Genomic DNA, 18,732 nt, shown 5'->3' with positions numbered 1-18,732 from the left:
TTAAGTATTTCCCACCAAAATAGAAATGTCTTTATCGGTTTTTCTGATTACATAAATTTTATGAAAAATTTAAGCCATATGCTACAAGTAAATGGTCCTGCTGCCTCTCACAACCCCTCAGGCAAATTTGGTGTATGTTAAAAGGAGCGTAATTTTTTGTGTGATTCCTAAGAAACCCCAGAAACATAAGACATGGTAACAGATTGTTACAGTACATAGATAAATACACGTATACCAAACACATATATCAATTATACATTTACATAAATGGGTTCATATACTAGATCATCTGTTCAGTGTCCCATTGTTAGAAACTTAATATTGTGGTGTTCCAATTTCAAGAGGGTAAACTGAGTCTACACATTCATCTATATTTCAATGTGGAAATTATTTAAGAATTATAAAGACTGGAAAAATATCTGTAGAAGTATTAGAAAAGAGAAGGGTGCCACAGTGGAGCAGAAACATCTAGAACTTCTATAAGTAATTGCAGATGGACTGGGAATGGACTGGGGCTTGATCAGTGCCAGAGCTGAGCACTTACTCAAAAGGCCTAGGCACCCTACTTGAAGCCTAGCCCTGATGAAGTTTGACACTGATCCCCTGATGAAGACAGCTCCCCATTTTTTGTTATTTCAAAACTATAATAATTCAGTAAACATCTTTGGACAGGGTACTATTGTTAGTGCAGGATAATTTCCGCAACTTGCTGGATGAAGGAGAATGTACCTTCTCTTTGAAAAGTAATGCCAGGTTGGTCACCCTCTAGAAATAACAGACCAATTTACACTGACATTAATAGTGCATAGGCCATTTTTGTCACTCTCCTGGGTCAAAATGAGATTATCTTAGTTTCGAACTGCTATATTCAATTATTTTGTGGTAGACCATTTTACCATATATTTAATGGCTATTTGTATGTTCTATACATTTTTCTCATTTGTTCCCTTTTCTACTGGGTATTTGTCATTCTTTTTGATTTGTAAGAGATCTTGGTATATGAAGACCCTTTGTACCAAATATTTTACCCAGTTTGCTCATCTTCTGTGTTATTATGAAATGTGAGAATGGCTGCATGGTAGGTCAAACATCATTTCAGCATGTGGTGTTTCAATCTAAATGTTTTTCTAAGAAATTTCACAAGCACCTTTGTGTGCCAGGTTGCTGATGCCACCTTCAGCTATATTTTGTTAAGTTCGCCGAGCATTTTCTTAATGGATTTTTGGCGCTGGTATTATTCTAAGAGTAGACTTCCCCTTCCAACAGTTGTAAACACATTTCCTATTTTTTCTTCTAGGGACTTTATATTTAAATCATTTAAAAAAATATTTAAATCTTTAATCTGTCTGGAATTTATTTTTGTATTTGATGAGAAGCAGAAATCTAACCTAAATTTTCCTAAATGGAAGAGTGAACCAACTGTATCTACAGGATCTACCTCATCATATACAACACGGACGTCACCACCTGTACTCTCAGTTCACTCTGCGATGGTGCGCACATCTACGTTTAGATCTATGGCTCTTTCTCCGTCTGCACCAAGTGGGCACTGTGCCCAGCATGTAGTTGGTGCTCAGGAAACATTTGAGGGGTAAAGAGGGAGTGACTGGATGTCTCCTGGGCCACGTGTGCAGTGAACACTGAGTCTGGGCCAGCAGTGGGCTCAGACAACGTCAGCTGCAGAGCATGCTCACTGCAAGCGTTACATCGGACCGCTCCACTGAAGCGTCCGTGCTCAGCACCAGGCAGAACCCCCCTTCCCTCAGCTATTTGCATTGTCCAGAAATGAATGTATGTCTAAACTACTCCCGATTTCTTCTTTTTGAGTCTTTTAGAGTATATAATTTTAGAGTATAGATAATTATATTAATCAACCGTGCACAAGTTAAAACGTTCTGATCTAGGTAGACTTCCTTTAAATCTGACTATTATAATAAAAGGATTTTCCTTAACTTCTGGGACGTGGCATAGCACGCCTACAACAATGCAGGAATCAGACTGGGCAGGCTCCCTGCATTCCAGGTGCCGATGAGACTGGCCCCACGTTGTACACACTCACACCATTTAATGCACTAGCGTACAGAGCAGGGACCAAACCACCCAGCAGTGCAGAAACACCTCATTCTAGATCTGCACAGTATTCCGATTTCCCATGAGGTGAATCGCACCAGTCACCACCTCATGACACACAACACACACAGTGAAAGCTCCGTTCTCAGGGGTCTGTCCTCACTTGTCTTCTGGGGCCGGAGGAGGGCATAGCTTCTCAGAAGAGAGCACCGGCACAAGCAGAGTGGGTGAACTAGGATTTGAGGGGGCACTCTTCTGTGTAAAACATAGACCTGTAAGAAGCCATATGCTAGGCAGGATATCAGAGAGCAGACTCCCAGAGGGCAGCTGGTTGGGGCACAGAGGCCGTAGCCACAGAGAGTCGCCCACTTGGACCCACGCATGAGGAAGCCGGCTCTCGGTCATCACACGCTGTCTCTGTAGCCGTACCACACACCCAAGTTGTAAGCATTGGTTAGTACCATGTTTAAAACAGCAAAATATAAAGTGAAGGACCTGTTATAACGCCACCTCTGTGATTCCACAGCACCCGTGCAAACACCTATTGTGGCACTCATCAAAGTGGTTTGTCATTAACCGTTTTTTTTTTGTCATACCACTAGACTCAGAGGTCACCAAAATCAGGGACAGTCATTTTACTGAGTGCCCCACAGGTGCTCTGCACACAGCACATGTGTGATGAATGAATACCATATGCCATATTCAAGTCGTCTGGAGCCACGTTGGTCTCCTAGATCTTGACTGCATGTTGTTTGGTAGAGTCTAGACCCACTTACCGTGAAAAAAGTTGCTAATATAAATTAGGCCTGAAGAAAACAGAGCCGGGTTAATTTGCTTGGAGAGTATGCTTCTCAAAGAATAATAAATAACCTTTGTTACCGCTCCCTGGAGCGTTCCGAGGGAGGTCACGACAGCGCATCAGCGAGCACAGTCTGCGCCTGAGGAAGCGCCTGAGACGAGCCCCACGCCGCTCCTCTCTGGCTGTGGAGCCTCAGTTCTCTCTGGGGCTCATTTACGCGCTTCTCCCCTAAAAACCAGCTTCCCGTCATTTGGCTCTTGGGGTGGCTTTACAGTGTTACCTACTCTAGGGGGCCTCATCTCTTCAGTCGGAGGAAAGGGCTCCAGCTTTGTTACAGGAGGTTTCAGGACCCTCAAAGGGCTGAGCTCCGGGGGCCTGACACCGGGCTCTGGTTTCACAGGCAGTGGGAAGGGTCCGGCCTCCTCGGCAGCCACCCCGAGCCTCGCGCTCCCTCATGCAGTGTGGACCTCACCGCTCGAAGCTCTTCGTCTCTGTTGGAGCATCGAGGCTTTGGTCACAGACATTTATATCAACCTAAGGGACTTAGTCTCAGTCATTTGAGGGACTCTTTTAAACACTTCCACCAAATGCTGCGGAGTTGGTTGCTGTATACTGAACAATTGCCAAATAAAAATGAAAGCTTCTGAGTCACTAGCGGACGCCGACAGGTTCCCATCCCGAGAGAGCAGAACATTCCTACACAGGGGCGCTCTGCACCGCCGCGGGGCAGTGCACGCAGGGGCCTCAGAAGCAGCCTTCTCATCTAATCGAGTAGGCATGTGACCCCACCAAAGACAAACGCGGAGGTTGCTTTATAACCAGCCTGACACCCAGCAAACCAAAGAACTAGGAGTTACTTCTGACGCCAAACAGGAAGAAAATAAAGGAAAGTAGTTAGTACTGATAAACATTTAGATGAGGAGGTTTAACCATTAATAAAAGGGAAAATAATCAAACCAAATGTAAAGGTTAATTTACACAACTACTAAAATTAAGGCTGATTTGTTATTTACGTGCTCAGTCTAGGTTAGTAATAGACTTTAGCAAGGAGAACTCAACAGGCCATGTGCATATACCGTGTTTCCCCCAAAATAAGATCTAGCCTGAAAATAAGCCCCAGCATGATTTTTCAGGATGCTCACAATATAAGCCCTACCCCAAACATAAGCCCCAGTTAAGATCGTCAGCCAGACATGACTGTTTGAATAAATGTAGATTTTTATATATGAGTAAATGAGTAAATGTAGACTGTTGGAGCAAAAATTAATATAAGACCCGGTCTTATTTTGGGGGAAACACAGTAATGTATACACACACGGACCAGTTGGTCTTTCAGTGACAATGTCTGCTAAAGCGGGTTTCTCCCCTGAACTGGAACGGCTTTGGGGTTGACGGCGCTGTCTCAGAGCTGGATTTTAACTGCTCCTCCTGGCTGTACATGAAGTCCCTCCCCGGGCCAGGCCCTGGCGGCTCTGCACTGCGGAAGAAACACACTCCCTCACCTTCACGAGCTCCTGCTGTGCCCATATCTGAATGGGCTCCACCTGCTGAGGAGTTTGCGTCTGAATGCCGTACGTGTTGAGGAAAACTTGAAGGCTGAAGAACACAGGGAAAAAAGAGAGAGAGGTTTTGAGACAATGCATCGAATAGTTTGGAAAACGCAAGGCGGGGGTGAGGGGAGACAAGGGAACAGGCTGTGCTAAGTCGGAGCACATTTTTAATGTGTCAGTGTTAGCAATATGCCATCTGCACTGCAACCTGGACGCCCTCTCGGGTCTTCACCAAACGTCAGAGGGCAGCTCCGGGGACTGGCACAGAGGGTGAGCGCTGATGGGGGGGGGGGAATCCCCACCATCTGTTTGAACTCGTTTCTCAAAAGTGCACCCCGGGCAACGCTGGCACTGGTCACAGTCTAATATTCACATCAACTAAAAATGATTGTTCAACATGAAAGGAATGCTGTTCTGGCACTTACAGTGACGTTAATGACATCCTTAACACCCCGTCAAGGGGTCTATGAAATTAATCTCTACTGCCATGCTCAATATTGTAAATAGGAAGCAATCAGAGAGCACACCGCCCACGTGGGTCTCCTACCGTTGGCTTTCCGCTATGAGCGCCACGTGAACCACCAGGTCATTTTCCAGGGGGCCCTGTAATACAGAAGGAGGGGGAAAAGGCGTTAGGAGACCTGGTCATCATCAGCTGCAATGAGTCAAGGACAACAGCAGCCATCTCTAAGCAGTTCATTAAAATGACGGACACGAGCTGGCTGTAAGTGGTCACCTCTCTTAGCTTGCTCTCCACCGCCTACTCATCAATTTGATGGTGTAGACCGAGGAGGAATGGAGCACCGAGGAATGGAAAGCCATAAATCTCACCACTACCGGAGGGGCCAGCCTGTCAGGGCTATTTTGAATGATGCATAAGAGTAGTTTGGGGACTGAGAGTCATTTTCCATCATTTAACTCTGAAGGGAAGAGGAGGAACTAAAAATAAAAACCCAATTTATGTATTCAGTGTAAAAAAATGATTGTGAGTTAAAATCGTTCATTTGACATCTTAACCACGTATAAGGCTATTCCCTTTTTTGTTAGCCCATTTTCCTTTGGCACCTTATACATCAAAGTGGCTTTATTGCCACATATAGTTCCTACGGTAGAGAAGGAACTACCCCGTGACTATTAATTAGTTCTGTGTTCATGAAATACAAGCTGTTGGGCTTAACACTTCTAATCAAAGACAGTGCTGGATATCTGCTACTGTTCTGTGTGTGGAAAAGATTCACTATAGCATCTATTATACATTGTTAAAATGAACCCACTTTCGAGCCTAGGAACAGGGAACATTAAAGGAGCATCAATAAATTACAGTGTTAGGAAGCTCTGAAAATACTGATCAGGTATAATTTCTTTATAGTAATGAATGTAACATTCCCCAAATTATGCTGTAAAACATTTGATTTACCATTAGTCAGCTCCTCTCTTGGTATTCAATATGCCACTAGAATTTATGTATGATGGAAGGCAAGAAATACCAGAATACATATATCAGCAGTAAATATTGTACACTCAAAGGTATGGTTCCCAGAATCATCATGAAAATGCCATTTCAGGCAGACTTCCATGTGATTTAAATGACTCCATAAGAGAGAATATGATGGAACAACCCAACAAAAATAAATATGTATTTAAAATGCTATCAATTCTACTTTTATTTGATAAAGACCTTAAAAGTTAATGTTACTCAAAAGGATGAGAAAAAAATTAATTATTCAGAGGCTCATCAAGATTTCTAATGACAAATGAAGGCTTAAGCCTTATTTTTCTTGGATGAGAATTAGTATTTACTCATCAAAAAGAAGAATAAGTTTAGAATGGGCCATTATCTATAATCTTCAGGACAATTATGGATTCTTAAATAAAAAGCAAGTGAGTGAATCCATATACTAGAATGCAGATAACATTTCAATCACAATAAATAAGGCAGCTTCCAGGTCCTAATTAGCAAATTGGGATCTTCTTTCTGAATCATAGGCCTGTTTAGGATAATGTGGTTTCCGTTTGTGTGCCAGTGTACTCAGGTCTAAATGCCCACTACACATGTTGAATCACAGTGAACATCTGGTTAGGGGACTACTAGATAGCTTAAGAACTCTCATTGTGAAAACTCAGCATTTCACAAGGTTCCAATTCACAAACCATCTACCATAACGCGCCTAGGCCTTCCACCCCAGCCCAGGTGGGACCCTTCACCCTATTTCCATCCACAGAAAAAACTCAGTGTGGGCAGTCCCACCCCAAAAATGCCTTTTACTGACAATGTTGGAGCCATCTTTTCTATTTTCATCAGTTTCTTCAAAGCACCAACATTGCTGTCTAAGCCCATGTAATCCCTCTGAAAACTTTCTAGTATTAATGCCTTCTATTTCTGAATATTTTCCTAAGTAATATTGTATTTTCTGCTTGTAGGTTCACAACACACACACACACACACACACGCGCGCGCGCACACACACACACTTACATACTCTTATACATATGCATCCAGTACTCGAGCCTGTGTGGCCACGTGCTCTCCGTTTGCACACGCATTTACACACTCGTTCATCTGCCCAGCAGCTAAGGCACGCTAATCCACAGGGCTCCATGCCAGACCCTCATGGCACAAGGTGAGGAGGGCCCCGTGTCCCTCCCTGAGGATTTAGAGTCTGTTGGGAGAGGTCGATAACAGGTACGTTTTCAAATATATGTTTATCATCATGTAAAAGTTTTTCATTGATATCTTTCTTTATTTCATTAAAAAAAAAATGGCTGCAGGGCCATTGTATAGGGCATACCATAATCTAGTTCAGGAACGTTCCTTTTGATGGACATTTAGGTGGTTTCCAAATTTCACTTCTACAGAGGACATAGTCATTGTCTCTATCTCAAAGAATTGCTGAGGATTTACCGCTAAGCACAGTATTTGACACAAAATAACAAGGCAGTGACATTTTGCTCCTTTTGTACGTGGTATTTTCACACCTCTCCTAGGACAGCTGCCCCTCTCTTCCTTGTTGAAATTTGCAGGAATACCTGTGTTACCCTACGTCCCACTGCCTTCCATCTTTCTAAGGCACTAGGACCATCCGTTATCCCAGTACGCCTTGTTCTTCGTCAACGAATACCAAACCTCTTTGAAAAGAAACCTTCAGGTGATTGACCACCTTCCCAATTTTCCCTCCATTTCTTTTTCGAACACAGACTATAACTACCTCCTTACCTTCCTTGCTTCTGCAACTTTGTGCTCCACCATCTCACCTGCTTTGGCTTTAGAGATGGAGACCGTCACACTTAGGCCTTGGTCTTCTATTCATCCCACTTATTTATCTTTCCTTCACCAAACAGTTCACTCTGGGAGCATTAATCATCACCTCTAAGTAGATGACTCCGTATTTATATTTCTAGTCTTGGACTTTCTTTTGAGTTCCAGTTCCCACCTTTTTAATTGCTTTCTGGACATTTTCTCTTGGTTATTTCCAAAGCCAATAGTTCTAAAATTCAACGAGTGAGCGCCATCTCCCCCGGAAGCAGGCTCACTCAAGCCCAGAACCTCACCACCATCTCCGAGTCCTCCTTTTTCCCCTCCGCATCCAGTCTGTCACAAAACTCCTGTTAACTCTTCCTTCATAAAGTATCTTGAATCCTCTTTTCACTTCTATAGCAACACTCAGGATTAAAATGTAATAGCGGCAGCAACAAACACGTTACATAACCCTCCACATTCTGTGTGCAAGGCTCGGTGCTAAGAGCTTTAACTAACCATTATCCCCATTTCACAGAAAACAAAAATGAGGCCCACAAAGCTTAGTTATCCAAGGTCACAGAGCTAGTACACAGCAGAGCTAGAATTCAGACCCAGGCAGTCTGACTGCAAGCCTGTGCTCAGAATCCCTCACTTATTCTGCCTCTCAGAGTGGAGAGAGCCGATTTTAGAACAGAAAGACCCACACACAAGTCCCACCTTGTCCCTTCTGTACTTCCAAAATCAGGCTTGCCCAAATAAAGCCGTCTTCCCCAACTTCCCACGAACCTTTCTAGCTTCACTGCTGCCTGCAGTCCCTGTTCATCTCCCATCTGTTTGCCTTGAACACCCCACTTAAAAACAAAAATCGCTCCTGTCCATCCCAAGTTTCCGTGCCCGTCCTCCTCCATGTGGACGGCCCCGTGCATTCCTGTCTGCTCAGTTCCTGGCGCACTCTTCCCACCAGTCTCCTCCAGAACCCCCCCAAACACCAGGGTGTCCCAATCTCTTCTGTCCCGATTGGTCAGAACAGCTACTGTGTGAGTCACCTGGCAACACTCATGCCACCTTTTGGAAGGGCTTCTGCTTGCTGATGGGTGGACTGCGTAACTAGCGCGAGCCCCGAGCGGCCCCTCATGCTCGCTTTTCTCACGGAGCTTGTACACAGCGCTTTATACTAAAGGAAAAGCGACTGCTACTCATGGGATGGTCTGGAGGAAGTATCTTTTCTTGTTCTTTTTCGAATTTTAGAACTGCTTCTTACATTTATTAGCACTACACCAATCTTCCCTTGAGCATAGGCAATAAATGCTTGCAAACGTGAACAAGTTATTTTTAACAAAGGGAAATAACCTAATTAAGTGTACACATATTTATATAAGCTATCAAGACTTGTACACACGTCATTTTAATTATGTGATTGAGGACCAACAACCTATAGTTGGAAATATTTAGATTTTAAACTTCCATTTCTAGAAATAAGTGAAGTCAGATTGGAACTTTAAAACATTTATTGTGATAAAAACCCACACCACGTAACATTTACCATCATATCCATTTTTAAGTGTACAGTGGAAGAGGAACTTTTATAGCATGACTTGCCTGTAAATTGAGCACTATTAATATTGCAACTTATCTTACTCAAAATTTAAAACTACAGTAATTAGAACACTGCATGTACACCTGTCTAGATTCTACTTCCCGAATTATCAAGTCAGGTCAAAGTGGCAGCCTAGGAGACTTGCAGCTGGGAGCCAAGAATAAAACAGGGCAAAGCAATATCAAAAGGGGACACACAGAAACTTCATGTGAATGTGCCCTGTGGTTTGCCTTTCCCTTGTTCTTTAATTTATCAACAGATAATGAATTCAGATGGTTAAAAAATTTTCAATTATGAAACGTTTCGGTGAACGTCTCTCCCACCTGTGGGCCCTGCATTCACCGGTCCCCCACCGGCCACCAACCAGGTCATGGCCACGGGGACTTATGCCTCTTTCCAGGGTTTCCTTTTGCCTATCAAAGCAAACAAGAATCTATTTTCTTACTTTCTCACATTTTTAGACAAAAGGCAGCATATTACAGTCATTTTTCCACTTAATAATACATCATTGTGTTCTTTTCATGTATTAGTACACAGAACACGTCCTCCTTTCTGTTATAGCTGCTTAGTATTCCGTTTCGTAGCTGCATCGTACTTATAGTGTCATTTTTTCACATCTTTTATCATTTACGGCTAGTCAACCTTCTGCACTGACTCTCCGGACATGGTTATGGTCACACAGTGGAGCAATAAGCACTAGGTTTTACTTTTGCTCCTGAGTGGAAGAAGTAGTCAGCCTCAATCACGCAGAGGCATTACCACCACTGGATGACGCAGGTGGCTAGAGGGGTTACCAGAAAAGGTCAGCAGGGCAGGGTTTGGGAATGGGGCAACAGGAAGGCTCTAAACCTTTTCTAGGAGAATGGCAGAGGAAGATACACAGATGTCTATTTATAACTTATTCATGGAAATAAGCTCATTAATAAGATTTACATTATTTTATTTGTAGTCTAGCTTAGAGTGTCATAGAATCATGATATGATACCCGTTATGTGCCGTTTGTTTCTTAAGCATGATGTGATGTGCTGTCACAAGAACTCCCATTTTTAAAGATCAGGAAACCGATACAGAGAAAGGTGAAATAATTTGTGAAAGGTCATACACCTAGTCGGTGGTAGAGCTTAAATCTGACTGCAGGTATGTCCAAGTCTAAAGTCAATATGGCATATGTCACAGTGTGTATTTCACAGATTATGTGCTACTTGCTGTTGTGGCTTATACTAGTCAGGGCTCTCCAGGGAAACAGAAGCAACAGTGTGTGACTGTGTGTGTGTGTGTGTGTGCATGTGTGTGTGTGTGTGAAGAGTAGAGGGAGATTTACTCTAAAGAATTGGCTTGGACACCCCTGGAGTCTGGAAAGTCTCGAGGTCTGCAGGGTGAGTCAGCAAGCTGAAGACGCAAGAGAGCTAATGGTGCAGTTCCAGTCCAAAGACCAGGAGGCTCAAGCCCCAGTTCAAATCCAAAGGCAGCAGGAAGCTGGTGTCCCAGTTGAAGGCCGTTGAGCACAGAATCCTCTCTTACTGGAGGGAGGGGCAGCCTCTGCTGTGTTCAGGCCTTCCTGGGTGAAGCCCACCCACACCGCGAAAGGCAGTCTGACTCGCTCCATCTACCTCTCATACAAAAACACCATCACCTCACCCAGAATAATGTCTGACCAAATACCATGTCCCAGTGAAGCCTACATATGAAATTAACCACCACCTGGTTGTAGAAACATATTACAATCGTGGTGAGCAAACGCCTTTGTGTTCACCCAAAGTCTGCTCTTCACATGTGAGTTAAGGTTTTAAGAAAACTCAACTCCAAGTGTTGTCTATGAAACACCTATTTTCTTATATGCTTTAAAAAAAATTGCCTAACTATATATTTAAAGCTGTTTGTATTTCAGAGTTTTTACATTCAATATATTTTGTAGCAAATCTGACATTATGATGATGCTTAACAGTAAGATCATGAAACCCTCAAAGTCAAGCTTATTTTCTACATGCTCGTCAGGTTCAGAAAGGAGGTTTTTGTATTTTGGTTTGGCTTCTTCTCCCAGTCTCGATGTGGCCTCTTCTTTATATCCTTAGTTATAGGGGTTCTGTTCAGCTAGTCTTCAGATGATTCTTGAGGTTTATGTTCTATAATTTATTTGTAGTTTTGGTGTGATCCTGGGATGCAGTTAGGTTTAGTGTTTACCTAATCCGCCATCTTGGACCTCCCCTTATATGCTTTTTGATAGAATATAATTCTTAAGTACTTGGCAATTAAATTAAAAATTCCCTCTTCTATTAAATAATGTCTACAGCATGTAAAAATCATAATTCTTATTTTTGCAACACTGTATTGCGCCCCGGTCTAAGTAGCTATATTTTTAGAATGCCGTATATGGCATAAATTAATGCACTAGGGCTGGCTGGGATAGGTCTTGTATTGAAAGAAGGACAAGGGAGGAGGGAGAGAAGGAAAGATAAAAAGGAGCCAACAAATGAATGGATCACACCTCCTCTGGGGCCATTCTTGCCTCAAGGGCAGCGCCTTTGAAACATTTTCTGCCTCTCCTTCTGGGGCCTCACAGAAACTCATTTATGCTCATTAGCCTTCATCAGTAGGTCCTGCCAACATTCAGCATCTTTTCATTACACTCATTTTTCAGCAAAACCTTATTAGCGGGAGAAACCAGGCAGATGCTTTATACATCTCAATTCCGACTTGAGACGCTGCACCGCGGTATTTCTCCTGCAGGAGCCAAGGAGCAGGCGACGGCAGGCTGAACAGGGAACAGGCGCATCCTGACTGGAACACACTGGCCTCTTGTTCTGACACTTGCAGCCAAGCCAAAGCAGCAGCATGGAGAAAATTAATCGGGAAGCAGAGGAAAGGTAAGTAGGAATATCTGAGGAGTAGCATCAAGCATGGTTAAAAAGCTAAACTTTACCTGAGAGTAGAGCTGGCCAGAGAGAAAATGGCCCTTTAGCATCCTTGCCTTCTCTATTGCAGTAGTGATTTTATAAACTTTATTTAAGAAGAAACAAATGAATTTTTAAAACTATTCCCAGACCGCAGACACAGTTTCGAACGCCTGAATGAATACGTTTTTTTGACAGCAGTCCTTTCAATAACTGCAATTATCTTCAAGAGACTACTGATCATCACGTTGTCACCATGAAATGATTGGTAAAACTGTTTCCACTCCTTTCTAAGCATTTGCCATAACTGGATGTTTCTGTATTTTCAGTTTAAATGACAGTGCTAACGGTCTTGCCTACTTCCTGGAAACGATGCTAAAATGCCGGTATGGGTCCCGGACCTGACACCCTGACCTGGCCCCTGGTGCTCACACAGCTTTCATCAGCCAGAGGGAAGGACAAATGAGGAGAACCAGGGGACGCGACAGGGACGATCAAGCGGCAACAACGGGTGAATGAGGGTGAGGCAGGGAGCCGGAGGCAGGAGAGCGGAGGGGGCACCCACAAATCCAGTCGTTCCCCTCGCAGGGTTTCCCTGTCATGTCAAAGGGCTTCTGGTGTGAAAGGCCCCTAACGGGACACGAAAGGCATGATGGGGGAAAGGAAGCAAGCACAGCAAGCCGACTTGTGTTTGGCTTTTCTCCTTTGGGTGCTTACGCTGACCAATCAGGTCTCCGGGTTCGAGCTGAACATGTCAGAGGCAGAAGGGGCCGTTTCTGTCACCTGGGCGTGGGTGAGTCATGACAAAGCTGTGAGGGACTCTATGACAGAGACCGGGTGGCGGGCCTCTACTCTAGCCAGAGAAGCACAACTTTGCACTATTTTAGGGCTGAAATTCGCCGTAAGATATTCAGTCATCCACCTGATGGATGAGGACATGAGGCCCAGACAGGGGAAGTGGTCCGGGTCCCGGAGCAAGCTAGTGGGCAGCAGCAGAACCCAGGTCTCTGCACTGCTCTGGCCTGGAGTTCTCGCTAAGTCCGGCCGCCTCATCTACTGGCTGCACAGCTGGCTTTCAGCGCTCTGAAGGGCCAAGTGCGCGACTCCACGTGTGAGTGGAAAGGCATGACAGCCCCCAGGGGCAGTTACTGCGATGTGAAAGGCACCTGTGAAGATGGGACAAGAATGTAAAAACCTCTGCTCCTTGCTCTTTCAGCACCAGATGCTCTTCCAAAGAACAAGAAGATCTGTGGCCGTATTTACAGGCACTGGGTTAGGGACCAAAGAGCTACAGAGGTAACCAGCAAGCTCTAGAATTCCACGAGCCTTTAGCTACAAGGAGCCCTCTTCATTGGCTGAGGACAAACTGCTTCGAAGCGTGGGTTCTCACGGGGGACCCGATGGCGAGGGAGATACTCTACCGTCACTCTCAGCAGCATCAACTGAAAAGTCTTCCATAGCCATGAAATCACAACCCACCAGCTCTGCGTCCTGGAATGCTCTGGGGGCTGGTCCATTTGTCCCTCATCTACACGTCACAATAGCACCGGGGATGGTAGCAAGACAGAGGAACCCTTAGCCCTCTTCTTCAGGAGCTCACCATATAATAGAGAAGACAAGCAGGGTGCCAACTACAATGCCCTTGATGGGTGCTTGAGGTCAAGGGCAGGAGCTTCTAACTCAGCCTCAGAATGGAGAGAGGCTAGAAAAGGTGTGGGAGCTGCCTGTAAAGGATAAAACCTGCCATTAATGCGGTCATTCAGGCAATATTAACATCGATTACATGTCACACAAATAAGACAAAGTCCTTTTCTCACGAAGCTCACATTTCAGTGGGGGAGAGACAGATGATTAAAAAATAAAGAAAATATGTATGTAATTAAATAATAAAAAACGGTGATAAATACCAGGATAAGCAAAAAGGGCAATAGAATAGTTACTGAAGCAGAGGCTACTTCAGATGGATGGTCAGGAAATAATCTCGGGGGGTGTCATTAAATCTGAGCCCGCATTCAGTACTGACAAGGACTGAAATCTGGTAACGAGTGCTTCGGGCAGAAGGAACAGCATGTGCAAAGGCCCCGAGATGAAAGCCTTGAAGTGTTTGAGGAACTGAGAGGAGAACAGTGTCTAGAGCCTAAAAGGCAAGGGAAAGAATGCTAAGAGATGAGGGCCGAGTTCAGGTCCAAGAGGGCCTTCTAAGGCAGCGAGGCATTCAGCTCCCATCTACGGGGATGAGAAGCTATAAAAAGGCTTCAAACAAGGAAGACTCAATGGAATTTACACTTTTAGAAGAATGGGAAAAGCCACATACTTACTGAGGGCCAGGCCTTGCCGAGCATTGTACAGCTATCAGCTTCTGCTGATGGCTGCTACACAGACTTGGTTTGCAGAGGGGACGTGGACACAGGAGATTGGCTGGAGGCTGCAGTTAAGAGATGATGGGGACCTGGGCTATACGGTGGGAAGGGAAGGAACAAGTGAGAAGACTTCAGAATATTTCGGAAATAGAGTTGACAGGACTGGATTTAGAAAGGGAGACGTAGTAACATACCTGTAGATAGACAGAAATAAAAAAGCACTCGTGTGCTTCTACAGAGAGCAAAGGAAGAGGGCTTGTTCAATGGCGCTGAATATCTTTGCGGTCAAACAGAGTAGAATCCGGAAAGAGACCACTGGACTTGTCAACCCGGGGGTCACGGTAACCTTCCTCGTGTGGCTTTAGCACAGTGGTGGCGAAAGCAGTCTGACTGTGTGCAGGGAGGAGTGACTGGGAATGGAGGAAGTGGAGAATGTGCAAGTATTTTTCCAAGATGTCTGAAGGGGGAGCGAAGAAGGGAAGTGAGAGAAGTCCTTGAGTGAGGGGTATAGTGGAGGGAATATTTTTTGTTTTTTAGGTCAGGGGACAATTAAACCCGTCTCTAGATTCAGGAAAAGAAGTAAGAGAGAAAAGGTTGAAATCCAGAAGAGAGAATGGGTATCAAAATAAAGGGGAAAAAAGGGAGAAAGGCTGGGTGAGTTAATGCCTGGCCATGGGCATTGTTCTCAGCCTTCTGGGATTCAGAAAAGATGCGTGCACAGTTAGAGGTAAGGATCTCAGCATGTATGAGGTTCCACGAGTCTAGCTTTAATCTTCATTGTTATAGGCCTTTCTGGGAACTTAAGTCTCTCTCCACACAGAAGAGTGCTGACCCACTACAAGGAGGGCCCGTGCTTTGCTGCACGGGATTGGTCATTCTTCACGGCCACGTTCGACTCATGTGACACGTATTTTCAGGCTGACTTGATTCCTTTCTTCAGTCTCTGATCAATGATGTCATTAGAAGAGTTGCAATCAGTGGCCAGTTAGCCAACCATGTCTGTGTCTCTTTCAATTCATCTCCATAAACAACGTGGCTCTCCCGTGATGGAAGATGTTTTAAATAAGACCAGGGAAATAGGAAGATGCTCACAAAAAGAAACAAGTCAAATATGAAGATTTTCTCATGGAAATGCATAAAATTTATGAAATTTTATGAAAAGTATATGTATTGTATAAATATGGCCTTTTCCTAGCTTTTGAAAGTGGTTTTCAAAAGATAATTTTACAGGCATTATATTCTGACATTTCTAATTCAGTATTATTCTTAAGAAGTATAGGATGCAACAGGATAAAGTAACCTGAGAAAAGGCAATAGACAATGAAATTGAATCTACACCAAAACAAAACTAACAATATATGGCTAATTTTTAAAATAGAACTATATCCTAAATTTAAAAAAAGAACCTGTCCAAATCAAAACACTGGCTTGCATGAGTATGGGGACAGTCTTAATCAGAGACATACCAAGAGATAAAAGGAATTCAACAGGTCAAATACTCAAAATTTAATTTTTTTCCAAGTGGAATATAACCTTAAAAATATATTCAAATGGTTCCTTACTGAGGCTAATGTGTCCTTTATATCCTTCCCAATTCTTCACAAATTCAAATGTTAAGTTATCTTCTGCAAAACAGCCCAACTATAATGTTTATTCAATAGAAATTATAAAAGTATATACAAGAAGTATCTTAATATACAATGATCATCAATAAGATCAAACTCTCTGGGGACTCAAAAAAAAAAGTAAATAAAAATATGTTCCAATCTAGGAGACAGCAAAGGAATGACAGGAGCTACACAGTGGCCTCACCTTCCTACCGGTAAGTCATCGGTTGATAAATGAGTATTTGTTGGCCCAGCTACAGAAGCACTGAGCTAATGCTGGGGTGGGAGATGTAATAATATAAGACGTGCAGCTCGTCGGGCCAGCCGAGTGGCTCAGCTGGTTAAGAGCTCACTCAAGAGTGTGAGCTCTGAGCAACAAGGTTGCCGGTTTGATTCCCGGCCCAAGCTAAGCTGCCACTGAGCTGCCAACAGGTGGCAGGATGGCTCAGCTAAAAAAAAAAATGTATAAGATGTGGACTCGTGACTAATTTAACTTAGTCATGATTAAGAGACAATGAGGACACAAGGTGATGGCATTGATACTATTGTAGAAGCCCCACTGACAATGATTCTTTGCTTGACTAAACTTTAGTCAGGCTCCTGAACCTTTCCCTCAGTTCATACGGACGCTTTCTTATGAAATGCAGTTTTAGCAAGAATCCTGCTAATTCAGTTTAACCTGAGTCCCCACCTTCATCCCCCGCCATTCCCAGCCGATGTCTGCTCACCCTGGACTGCCTTCAGCAAAGAATCCTGTTCCGTCGGCTTACCCAGAATCCCCCTCACCGGTGACATTTCCCCTCAGCCCTTTTCCGTCCTCTGACCCCACCCTGCTCCCTGGCTATAAATTCCCACTTGCCCACGCTGTGATTGGAGTTGAGCCCAATCTCTACCCCACAGTACAATTGCATTGCAGTGGTCCCTACACGTATCGCAATGGCCCTGAATACAGCCAGCCCTACAATCTTTAAAGCGTCACTGAGAGATTTTTCTTTAATACCATGCATTTTGCACCACACTGTACCCATGTGGACACCAGGGTGGCCTGGCTCACCTGGCCACACTTCAGGACACCTGGGTTCCAGCCTTAGATCTGTACCTGTGTGAGCTTGGACATGTCACTTCTCTTTGAATTGCATTTCCTGATCTACAAAAAGTGAGAGTTAAACAACAAGCTCTTGATAATTTAAACATTCTCTAAATAAACTCTATATTCTGCCATGTATGGGAGGTACCAGCAGTAAATGCCAGGGTCTGCATATGGTTTCGACCTTTAGCACTGAAACAAGAAGAAATCAGCTCCTGTCTGTCACAGAGCTGTGGGTACTTTATGGCTTATACACACATGATTTAAAAAAATTCCACATCCCCAAATCTGGGCTAAGGTCTATAACAATAGGCTTGGATCAAGTATGTCTTAGGGAAAAATAGTTTTTAAAGTGATTTTCATGTTTATGATTTTTAGTAAGTGTAAAACTTAAATTGTTTTATAGTCTCTTGCCTTATTTTCATTAGATAATGAACACTATGGAATATAAAGTATTTCATTTAGCAACAGAATAGCATTAAGTACAGACCTTTTAATGCAAAGCAATTTGGACACATCAATGGTCTTGAAAATGCTATAATGCTGCAGTAAACATCAAATCTTAATGGACTCTTATTAGGATAAAGTTCTAGAACAGACATTATTACAGTAAAGGGTGTATGGTCAAGGAAATCTTAAAATAGTCAAATGAAAAAAATACATAGGGATTAAAAATAATATTTTATAGAAATAATATGAAAAATAACTATGACAGCCTGTTAGTGAATGCAAAAGTGAACATCCAATAAGACTAACCACAGAATAATAAAGGTCATGTATAGTAATAGCCAAGATGTTAAAAATATGTTTTTCTCCAGACTTTTCAGAATTTTTCTTATTCTCATTAATGAGAAAGTAATAGTATTTATAAAATTAAATTATTTGGAACAAAATAAAAATAAAATAAAAATATTTTTATTTTTAATAAAAATATTTATTAGCTCTTATAACATGTCAGACATTGTTAGAGCTTTACATACATTATAATTTAATCATATTTGACCAACATGAGTTAGGAATTATTATCCCTATTTAATAAATGAAGAAAATGAGGCTTAGAGGGATTACTTAAGCTGTCCAAGGTCACACAGTTAATAAATAGAAGAGGCTGGTTTTGTAGCTACCCTGTATGAAACAAATCACTTCCTGAAAATAAAAACTGATTACATATATATATGTGGTATTCCTTAATTTTCAGGAAAAGAAATCATACAGAATTTTATGCACCTGTATTTTCAGAAAACAAAGCACGAAGCCCTCCTTTATTCATTAACTTGAAAAGTAAGAGATCAATAAGTATTTACGTTTTTAGCTCAGATCTGTATAAATATGTACAGGATTTAGTAAATAAGTACTGACTTTCATCCTAAATTTAGAGCCTTACAGCTTGGAAAATAAGCTCTTATGACTAAAAAGCATTCCTTTCATATTTGCCTTTTCTCCAAAGCCTGTCAAGGTAGATCAATCCATTTTAATTGGCATATTAAAGGTACTGCTCAGATTCAAAGCTTGGGTGTCACTAAAAATGACAAA

At 42.9% G+C, this 18,732-nt stretch overlaps 1 protein-coding gene across 6 annotated transcripts in view; it reads right to left on the bottom strand.

Annotated features, from left to right (window-relative positions):
- Window positions 1-18,732, bottom strand: part of PHKB (phosphorylase kinase regulatory subunit beta) — a 129,225-nt gene that overhangs the window by 32,332 nt on the left and 78,161 nt on the right. For all 6 annotated transcript variants that reach the window (XM_019643243.1, XM_019643235.1, XM_019643252.1 and 3 more), the window contains 2 exons: window positions 4,967-5,022; window positions 4,372-4,465 (listed from right to left, as the gene is read on the bottom strand). In XM_019643243.1, coding sequence (XP_019498788.1) covers window positions 4,372-4,465; window positions 4,967-5,022 — 150 coding nt within the window. The remainder of the gene's footprint in view (window positions 1-4,371; window positions 4,466-4,966; window positions 5,023-18,732) is intronic.

The sequence above is a fragment of the Hipposideros armiger genome, unplaced genomic scaffold (assembly GCF_001890085.2).
Source record: "Hipposideros armiger isolate ML-2016 unplaced genomic scaffold, ASM189008v1 scaffold_4, whole genome shotgun sequence".
Taxonomy (NCBI): domain Eukaryota; kingdom Metazoa; phylum Chordata; class Mammalia; order Chiroptera; family Hipposideridae; genus Hipposideros; species Hipposideros armiger.
Note: the sequence above shows the minus strand (reverse complement) of the source record. Positions and strands in the feature narration are given on the sequence as shown.